The 10,734-nt window shown below is 50.5% G+C and overlaps 1 protein-coding gene across 1 annotated transcript in view; it reads left to right on the top strand.

The window, feature by feature from the left end:
- Nucleotides 1-10,734, top strand: part of ZC3H3 (zinc finger CCCH-type containing 3) — a 204,738-nt gene that overhangs the window by 14,197 nt on the left and 179,807 nt on the right. The window contains exons 2-3 of the mRNA XM_009282171.1: nucleotides 1,658-3,065; nucleotides 4,950-5,146. Coding sequence (XP_009280446.1) covers nucleotides 1,658-3,065; nucleotides 4,950-5,146 — 1,605 coding nt within the window. The remainder of the gene's footprint in view (nucleotides 1-1,657; nucleotides 3,066-4,949; nucleotides 5,147-10,734) is intronic.

A 10,734-nucleotide genomic window follows, 5' to 3' on the forward strand; every position in this document is an offset into this window, starting at 1 on the left:
GGAGAGGACCTAGGATTCCCAGGCAAGGAAGGAACAGAGACCGGAGAGCACCGGGGGGTTTGGGGGTCCCCACGGGGGTGGGGGGTCCCCACGCCACTGGCTCCTGCAGGGCTTGTGACCCTCCTGGCTGGGGGGAACGGCATGTCTCCTGCCCCGCAGCCCCCCGGGGCTGGTGACACAGGGGTAGGACGTGCCCTTCGCCCTCTGTCCCTTGGCTCCTCAGCATGGCGGAGGAGTGTGTGTGGGGGATATATTTGCGTGCCCTTTCCTAGCTCTGGTGAGCATCAGCGCTTATTCTTAGCACTAACTCGCTCTATTTATAGACCCCAAGGTAATTTTTCCTCATTAGTAAGGCCACAAACTCCACTTGGGCCTTGCGGGGGTTCTGCCTCTGTCCAGGAGCTTCTACGTGGGGGAGGTGTGATGAGAGGGTGAAAAATGTGGTCCTTTCCTCCTCCAGGAGGGATCTGCTGACGCTGCTCTTCCGGCAGCTCTGTGATCCCTCGTGTAGGAAAAACTTGTCTTACGCTGACACATGCCTAAAATATAAGGCTCAAAAATCCTTTGATAATCCCTTTTATTGGAAGGGTTTTCTAAACACCGAGGCTTAACAAGCGCAGACCCTCCCTAATCGACATGTGTCTATTATCCAAATGACCTCGTTAGTAGACTAAAGCACGGGGAAGGTGTGGTGGCTTGGCAGAGGGACGCGCAGTGACTCAACAGCGAAATTGGGGCCGCCTCAGAGCCTCCTCGTTGCTGCTTTGAAGAAGAAGAGCCATGAAGCTGGTGAAGGGTCTAGAGCACAAGTCTTATGAGGAGCGGCTGAGGGAACTGGGGTTGTTCAGCCTGGAGAAAAGGAGGCTGAGGGGAGATCTCATCGCTCTCTACAACTACCTGAAAGGAGGTTGTAGCGAGGTGGGGGTCGGTCTCTTCTCCCAAGTGACAAGCGATAGGACGAGAGGAAATGGCCTCAAGTTGCGCCAGGGGAGGTTTAGATTGGATATTAGGAAAAATTGTTTCACCGAAAGGGTTGTCAAGCATTGGAAGAGGCTGCCCAGGGAAGTGGTTGAGTCACCATCCCTGGAAGTATTGAAAAGACGTGTAGATGTGGTGCTTAGGGACATGGTTTAGTGGTGGACTTGGCAGTGCTAGGTTAATGGTTGGACTCGATGATCTTAAGGCTCTTTTCCAACTTAAATGATCCTGTGATTCTATGCTTTGTGTTTGGGGCTGGTGGTGGCTGTGCTGGGCTACGTGTGTGAGCAGACCCTCAGAGACTGCTCTGAAAAGATATCTAGAATTAGGGTCCAAAAACAATAATTCAAGCATCCGTTTTTTGCACATAAAAAGGAGCGTAAAGGGGCAAAAGGTGGTTAACAGCACTAGTGTAGTGTGTTAAGGGTCTGTTGGTGAGTCTGTGGTTCAGACCTGTGTTGAGCTGTCCTGCAAAATCGCTTTTGTAACTGACTTTCATGAAGACTGGGGGAGATATTTGTTTTAAGTTTTTCCTTCCAGCACCGGTTATCTGAAATGTGGCCTGTGCGAGCCTGTGCGGAGCAATCGTCCTCATTGCAGCGCGAGGAAAACCAGTGCTGTGATGCTGTCAAACTCCCGTGGGACCGGTGATTAACAGATGCTGTCTTCTTCTCCTTAGGTCTCATAAATGACCATAAAAACACACATGGAGATGCGCCGCGGCCACTGCCATCTGCGCCGCCGAGGTGGAACAACCCCCACCAGCCTGCCTTCAGCAGGAGGGGGGCATTTTCGGCCAGGTACCCCCAGCAGGCTCCCAGGGATTTCCAGCTGCGACAAGGTCACTCCTGGAGGAAAAAATACTCCCTCGTCAACCGGCCGCCGGGATCGGCATGTGACATTGGAAGCGGTGGAAGTGCCAGCACGTCTCAGGCTCTTGGAAGCCAAGGGGAAAGCCAGGCACCTGAGCCACCAGAATCGTCCCCGGAGAGACACGTGGACTTAACCACAGATGGTAATATAGTTGTGGGGATCCAGCTGCCACAGAGGGCTGGCCCGTTCGTAGATACGAAAGGTTTTGGTGATGTGGGTTCTTATTGTGAGTTTTCTGGGCTGAAAACGGTGGTCGCTGCTTCAGGTGACAGTAAAAGTGTGCAGGAGCCTCCGTACACAAGCCGAAATGAAGAGAGAAGACCCTCTCTCTCTGTTTCATTTAGTTCATCTCACCGGTTCGTGAGTTCAGCATACGTGAGCATGTCGGATAAGCCTAGAATGGTGCATCTGGCTGGCGATGTGGCTGGGAGCTCCCCTGCCTTCTGCGGAAGCTCCAGTGAAAACGCTGTGACGCTGAAATCGGAGCCGCAGCAGCCTTCGGTGTTGCCAGATCGCGAGCCGGCTCAGCACTTGGTACGGAGGAAGGCAGAACCACCAGCTCCAGGGCAGTCTAGTGAGCAAGTCGGGGATGCTTTCAGAGAGCCGAAGCTCGTTGGAAATGGCGAGGCGTGCTCTAGACCTGCTCAGGCTGCGACTTTGGTGGTTGGGATGACTCCAACGAAGAGCAGGTTTTCTGTAGTCCCCAAAGCTGCCGGTCTCCAAAGAGCTGCCTCAACATCCGTCTCCAGCAAAGCTCCGAAGTTCAGGAAAACTAATTACACGTGGGTCGCAAACCCTGGTAAATGCTCTCGTGCTGTGAAGAGATGGGTCAGCCCTAGAGCTTCTGAAAGTGCTAAGAAGGTTGCTGGTGGAGCGGACAGAGGTGCTAAACTATCACCAAAAGCAGACTTGGGAGCAAAGCTGAAGAAATCGGGACTGCAGTCCAAACTCGGTGTTTCTCCCAGCAAGTATAAGTGGAAAGCCTCCAGCCTCCAGACCTCGCCCTCCACCTCCAAGTCAGCATTCAGGTGGCGGTCCGAGGATCAGAAAAAGCCTCCAGCCCCCAATCTCCCTCAAGCCGGCGCTGCCCCGCCGCCTCCGAGTGCTGTGTCTGTTGGTCTCGGCGGGGCGAAGTCCTCTTTCGGTGATGGCGCGCTGTCCAGTTACAAAGTGAAGAGTCGGACAAAAATCATCAAGAGAAAAGGAAACTCGGGGTAAGTTGCTGGTCGTCTTCAGAGTGGTGTCGCTGCACTCGTCATATTTTGTGTCCATTGGCTTCACCTAAGTTGTGGCTATAAGTGAAATTCCAACGAGGGTGGTTGTATATTGGAGGGTATATTTGCCTTTCTCTTTCCGAGTGCGGTGACTTTGTTCTGTCTGGAGGCATCCCGCTTTCCAGGGTTGGAAGGCCTCAGGTTGTAATTGTTTTAGCAGCCTGTGTAACTCTGATTTTAACCTTTGAAACAGAGCTGGGTTTTCTTCTCATCTCCCATCCCTGTTCTCTGAAGACTTTGCCGCAGCACTTAGGAGCCTTCTCTCTGATCTGAATAACAGACTAATATTCAAAGGGAAGGAAATAGCTGTCTTCCTTTATTGATTTATTTTCAAACTCCCAATAACCTTGTTGCACTGGGGGCTAGGGAAAGGAGGAGAAGTGGCTTGAATCGCCGTATCGTGTATGGTCTGTCCCCGTAAAGCATTGTGCAGACCCTGGGATGGGATGGGACGGGACGGGATGGGAGGTGAGCTGTGCATGCTTGTGCAGACCTGGGATGGGATGGGACGGGACGGGATGGGAGGTGAGCTGTGCATGCTGGGGCTGTCCGTGACGCTCTGCTCTCTGCTGGGACGGGACGGGATGGGAGGTGAGCTGTGCATGCTGGGAAGAAGCGCTGTCCGTGACGCTCTGCTGGTACTTTCCTCCCTTGGGTGCCATTTTTTTTGTGCTATCCACCAGTAACCCAAAGCGTCCTCCCTGAAGGCTCTTGCTCTTCTTTCTCCTTGCTGAGTCAGTGACTGATCTGTGGCCGTCGTAGCTACCTTAGGAGAGCGTGCTGTGCCAGACCAGCAGATACTCCCGGGGTCTTGTGGAGCAAGTTCTCCCCCCTGGCCGTGTCTGATAGGGACAGAGTACAATGGGAAGGTTATAAATGAAGCTTGGCGGAAGGAAAAGGCGTGTGGGCTGAGTTATCTGCAAAAGGGGTTTGCACCGGCCTGGGAGTCGGGGGGAAACAGATAAGAGATTGGGACCAAACTTTCTCTGAAAGCCGGTGTGTCATGGAAGTGCTGCGAGGGCTTCGTTACGTTGTGCTCCCAGTAGGAAAGCTGTGTTTTGTGCTGCTTTTCTCGGCAGGGCTGGATGCAAGCCCAGCCTGTGCTGCAGGGAAGGGATAAGTGGGATGGGGTGAGGGCTGGTGGCCCAGCTGTGTGACCTCTACTCTACCACTGAACTCGGAGATACCCTCAGCGTAGTGGACATGTGGTTTGGTTCCTTTCTCGCTGCAGTAACACCAAGCCTGAGCTCTTGAAAATTGAGGACTGTGGCCTAAATAACTGTTCTAAGTGATGCAAGGAGCTGGTGACACAGCACCCGTTGAGGATCTGATGCCTTGATTCCTGCTTCTGTTTCCCAGATCCTCCGCTCAGCACTTCACCACAGGCTTCCATCCTTTGCTTGCCCTCACGGTTTGCTGGGGGACGTGTCTGCGGGTGGGTTGTGCTGGGAAGATCGCTCTGAAGCAAGGTGCTTGGAGAAGCTGGGATTGCATTGGATTTTTGACAGTCAGGCAGATGAGACCCCCCCCTCATCTCGCTAAAGGACAGCATCCTCTCCCCCGCATCTGTTGAGCAGAAAGCAGAATGGAATGAGTTGAGTTAGGCTGTCAAATACCTCATTCTCCATCTGTACTTTGCCAGAAATTCATCACACTTGCCTATTTACTTGCAATTTTCTGTTCAGTGCTTCTTCTCACCCTTGGCTAGGGGAGCAGCGTGGAGCTTGGTGACCCAGCTTCTCTTCTCAGCTCTGGGCAAGGGAACCAAGTGCATTTTGGTCACCTCTCTACCCTCTTCTAACCGTGTGGTGTTCCCCTTTGCAGTTCCCCAACAGAGAAGAAGAACAGCTCCTCGCCCACTGCACCTCTGAAAAGCCACTTCCATCTCAGGAAGAAAAACGCCTCGCGGGGGAAGCCTTCTGCGACGCTGAAACGCTCCTCGCCCAAGGGCCTGGTGCAGATCACCAAGCACAGGCTCTGCAGGCTGCCGGCCACCAGGATGCAGGTCTCCACCAAGGAAGGTAGGAACAGCTGTCCCAAGGCGTGACTGATGGTGCTTGCTGACCGTGTGCCGGTGAAGCGGTTCCAAGGGAGGCTCTTGGATTTGGAAATGGGTTACCAGGTCCTCCAGGAGGTGAATCTGCTTTTGTTGGTCCTGGAGCAAACATTGAGGAGCAGAAGTTTGGCTGGAGTAAGACTTCTACCTTACCCCAGAGCTGTCTTGTGCTTTGACATCTCCAGACAAGGCCATTTTAAAGCTGCTTCTTGCTTCTAATGTGGTTTTGCTGGACTTACAGGCATCAAATAGGAAGGTGCTCAAGGAAGGAAGAGGATGGCAGAGGCAGTAATACATCTGTAAGACTAATCTTTCTTTTTGCACTGGGCAAAAGCTTGTGCGTGTCATGAGATACTCCTCTAGCAACTACAGACCTACCTAATGCACCTGTATCCTAGTGCGATGTCTGCGGGCGTTGAGGTTTTGTATGTAATTTGCTTAAAGTTGCAATTGTTAGAGGAATACCGGGTCCATCGTGTTTGTGAACAGGTAGTTTATGTTCATGTCCTGCTGCCTTGGGTTGGCAATGGTCAGAGCAGAAATCGGCTGCTTGGGGCTTGGAGAGTTGCACCTACGCATGCGTGAAACGTTTTCGTGATGTTTCTGGCTCGAAGTCTGGTTCTGCTATTCAGTGGCGACGTTATCACGCACAAGTGGCTTCAACCCCCTGAGACTCAGTTTTCTCAAATGTATATGGAGCACGTTTTGCTTATGCGCCTACGCCAAGCTCGTTCACGTACGGCAGAGTGGCCAGTGACACTGTGGTAGGCATCGCTTGAGTGGGGAGGGCTGTTTGGGCCATGACGTAGCTGCGATCTGCCTCCAAAAGTAAAACTGTTGAGCCTCTGTTTTCAGGAAGACAATTCTGTGGTTTCCTGCTCTGCACTTCACCTAGCGAGTTTACATGTGTGATTACAGTTCTTTCGCATTCAGACAACTAGCTCTGTGTTGAGATGTTGCTATGTTTTGACAGATGAAAAGACAAGAATGGAGGCTTGCGATTCAGGAAAAGAAAGAGGTTTTTGTGGGAGGAGAAGAAAAAGATTTTTCTCTTCATGTGTGTGTTTGAAGAGGGGTTTGGAGGGATGGGGGGGGACGCTGGGAGGAGAATTTTGGATCTGGTGCTTTAGGAGGTGGGCAGTGACTCATGGGAGAGGCAGGGGCAGGGGGAATAAGATGTGCATTTGTGCAGTTGCATTGATGGTCCAGCATTCAAGCAGTTGCCTGACTTTGGGGCTGAGTCTTGCTCCATTTAAGGATGTCAGCAAACCCTTTCGTGTCTGGAGAGGCATGAAGACTGCACCTCCAGACACTCTGTGTTGGAAGTTTTCATGCGGTGCATGAAGGCAGCATGGATGGTTGGAGGTCTCGGTCATACTTGCACTGTGGTTGCTCTTCTGTGATGTCTGAAACCAGAGGTGGTGGATGCAGCACATGGCCAGATCCAGCTGTGATGGTGATGTGGGGGCAACAAGGCTTTTCTTCCTTGGGTGATGGTGATGTGTGGGATGGGGAACGCAGCCCTTCAGCCTCCCAAGAAATGTCCGCTGCCTGTTCTGGGGTGAATTTAGGACTCAGACCTCACAAACTGCTCAGTGGGGACCTTTCTCCAGTGTGGCATGTCCAGTACGAGTCATTGGATAAATCTTTATGCTGTAAAGCTCCTCTTTAAAGAACTTGCTGTGCTTGCTGAGAGCCTGGTATGAGCAGCTTTGCTGTGGCTCTGGAGACGCAGAGCAATTTGGGGTTGCAACAGCATTTTACACATGAGGAAATTGAGACACTGCTGGTTACAGGGATATAAGCTGTTCGGGTGATTCAGAAACAGACCTGAGGTTAAACCAGATCCTTGTTCTCCTTGTAGCTCTGTGTTTACACCTGGATTTGTGCAGAGCAGAGGCCTTGCTGTAGTTTGCTCAGCTGCGCGCGTTGTAGAGGAGGTCACAATACTGAAGCTGCTGCCTTGGGAAGGCTCCTAGCACCCATCAAAGCTTGCTTGACTTGGCAAACGTCTCTCCTTTTTAGAAGCTGTCAGAAAAAAACTTGTGCCCAACTAAAGTGAAGCTTCACATAGGTTAAGAATATACAAAATGCATCAAAATCTTCTGCCCCCCTGGGGGCCTGACTGGCAGCTGCCAAAAGCCTGTGTCTTTTGGGAACGTATTCTGAATCCTAGTTCCTTGATTGAAGGTAATGTTCCCATACTGAAAAGATCTTTGATCTTAAACTGCATAGGGCTGAAAGTATGTAGATAGAGCAGAAATATGGTTGTGCTCCTGGCTTTGATCAAAGTAGAAGTTGGCAAATAAAAAAGTTTAGAGAAAGTAGGGAAAAAAAAAAATTGGAAAATAGGTCTGGAAGTGACTTTGGGAGAGCATGTAGTTCATTCCCCTGTCCAAAAGTGGATCAAATTATCAAACCATTCCTGATAGATGCTAGGCAAACCTAGCACAGACAAACCCCAGGTTTATAAGAGTTGTGAGTTGTCTGTGTTGAAGTGACTTACGTTATTTTCCAGCTTGGATCTGTGCGCTTCACAGTCTTAGCTCAGAGACGTGGAAACGAGTATCTGCTTTAATAAAACTTGGTGACCATGCCTTGTGGCTCTTTTTCTTTGCAAACTGCAGTACCTGCTGTAAAAATGTGTCTTGACTTGGTTCTTAAAATGAGTAAAAGCAAAAGGAAATGTCCTGCCTGCCTTTTCCTTTGTGTATATGTGTGCGTGCACGTGTGAGACTACTCTTCCTCACTTCATAAATGCCACAAATCCTTCTTTTCTCTGTGCCTCGCTGTGCTAGCGGGAGCACGGACACTGACGCCTTAGACGGTGAATTAAAAATGCTTCCCCACCATAATTCTGAAATGGTTTCTAAATTTCTTTCTTGCTTTCTGCAGTGTAGAGGAATTTATACTCTGGTAGATGAGCCATTATTTGGACTGGAAAATGGCAAGTGGCACTGGGATCCATTCGCTTGAAGCTCTGGAAGGACTCCTTAGGCTGCCTTTCTCCTCCCCGGGGAGGAGGGTACAAGGTTGTTTCTGCTGTGTTTGCTGCTGCTTTGTCCAGCATCTCTGCAGAGCTGAATTAAATACATCTTTCTGCTAGGAGGACTTTGTGCAGTTGAGATCTCTTGCTGGGTATATTTTCTGTTGACTTGGTGACTGTGAGGACTTGGCTGTGTGTCCTCTTCCTGGAGAGGTTCTCTAAGATGCGACGCAACGATGTAAGTTCGACAGTTCTTGTCACCTTTTCTCTACCGCACTTACAGGCTTTCCCCTCGCTGCTGGGACATCAAGTGCTAAATGCCGATATTATATGGGTAGATGGTTGCTGGTAATCTAACCTCTGTTGTACCATCATCTCGGGGGATCCCAAAGGACTTGATTTGCTCCTTCCCATGCCACTGGCAGCTCTGTGAAGCAGCTGCTGAGCGATGCACGGCTGCTTTGCTTCTCCAGTTAGCAGAAAAATTCAGCAAGCCTTGATGGCTTTGAAATTGCAAAATGAATTTTGGCAGGGTTGGTGCTGCTTGCTGGGCATCTGGTTAAGGCTGAGAACTAGCAAGGTGCCTGCCCCACACATTCCTGCTTCTTACCTTCCCCTTGGCAGCAGCAGCCTTGCCTGTAGCATGGAGGTCGAGCAAATAAGTCAAGCAGACCTTGACCCTTCATGCTCACCTTCATAATTAGCCTGTGGATTTGGTTCCTTTGATTGGAATTGAGTTTATAGGTTTGAATATCTTACACCTTAAGGCTTTTCTGTTTTTCAGAGGGTTCAATCCCACGCAGTGTATTTGCGGCTTAATGTGTTGAACTGTTCTCGTGATCTGGGTTTCTACAGCTGTTGAATTATTGCTGGACTGCTCCTACATGTGCTAGGACTTTTTTTTTTTTTTGCTCAGGGAGACATGTATGGTCTAGTACAAAGAGATTGTTAGATCCTGGATGGGGCAGGGACATTTTCGAGGCAGCATCCCAGGGTCTGATGAGAGAGCCTAGCCACTGATGAGGGCTTGGAGCAGCTCAGACATCACTCACATTTGGTGCCCCTAAATGTATAATTATGTGTATAATGGTAGGTGTCTTCTGGTTTTACAGCAGTCTTGTAGTGAGCTGGGAGTAAGTGGAGGCTTGTGGGTTCAATTCCTGGCTCTCAGGTTATCTGAGAGGTTTTGGGAGGGTTGTTTTTATTTCTCTTGGCTTGTGCAAAATGAAGGTATTAATCAGGTGGTGGAGTTTTAAGTCGTGCCATTTCTCGCAAGACAAGTGCGAGGGAAGTAGGTGGGGAACAGAGGTGCTACTGGGAGCCTCTGGCAGCAGTGTGGGACACGAATGGAGCAGTGAGGCTGGTGTTAAGTCTCTGGCTTGATGCTGAAGCAACACCCATTGCCTCTCTTGCTGGGAGCAAACCGGTGACAGTCCTGGGCCAGCCGAGTGGCTTACCTCTGATTAGTTTGTCGTCTTGAGTCTGGACACGCACAGCCCAGCTAACAAACCGATTAAAAAGCCGGATGGTTCATGCTGGGCTAGTGATCCCGCTGGATGGATGTGGTCGCTCTGGAGCCTGGATCCGATGGGCGCTCATGCCTGTGTGGTGAGTGAGCGTCCAGCATGCCTGCATTCCCGGGGAGCTGCGAGATCCCACCTCGGACACAAACAGTGCGTGCATCAGGGCTGCGGACGGAAGGACGGCTGGGGAGAAGCGTGCCCTACTTCATGTACTGCAGCGTGGGTGCAAAAAGCTGGGTCAGCCCCTTCCTTCCTTGCTGATGCGGGTGGCGTTGTGACGCAGCTTTGTTGTTTTCTTGTTTGCCCTGTTAAACAGGCTTTTGGGATACGTGGCAGGAGCTCTGCGGTACGTACCAAAGGCATTGGTGCCTTTCCCAAGTGCGTAACGCAAAGGCCTGTCCATCTCCTGACACTCCAGTTCCCTTTTTGGACCCAAATGGACCTGAGACTTGGTGTCACATTGGTGTTTCCCAATGGTCTGTATTCAGAGGCGCTTGCCTCTGTGGGAATCGCCGTGTTTTCATTTAAGGATCAGTGATTGTATTAGAGAGAAAATGGAAAGTGGCAGACTAGTAGCAGTTCTCTCAGGATTATTTGGGCTGCTCTCATGGCGAGCGTTATACCTGCAGCTGTTATCAATTAACTCCAAAATACTCATCTGATGAAGTGGAACATTTAATAACCACTCAGAAATTGGGGTATGTCCCAAATTGAAGTTGCTCTGATGGGACGGTAGAGCAGCGAAGCATTTCTAATCCAGTTGGTGGTCTGTTCATCCAAGTATTTTAACGCAGGGCTTGTGCTGGGGCAGAACGCCTGCACAGGAGGAGCTCAAGTGCTTGACCAAAGCAAAGAGGAATAGAAAATGTTCTGTTGCTCAGCGGAGCCAAATTAATGTTGATAAACCGGCCTGTAGGTGTTGGACTTCTCGACCACTTAGTACTTAATATTAATGTGCCATTAATATTAAAGAGTTCCTTCCTCCCCCCCCCCCCCCCCCCCCCCAACTTTTTCTTATTCTTTCTTCCCTTCACTTTATTACTT

Source organism: Aptenodytes forsteri, unplaced genomic scaffold (genome assembly GCF_000699145.1).
Source record: "Aptenodytes forsteri isolate BGI_AS27 unplaced genomic scaffold, ASM69914v1 Scaffold260, whole genome shotgun sequence".
In the NCBI taxonomy this organism is placed as follows: Eukaryota; Metazoa; Chordata; class Aves; order Sphenisciformes; family Spheniscidae; genus Aptenodytes; species Aptenodytes forsteri.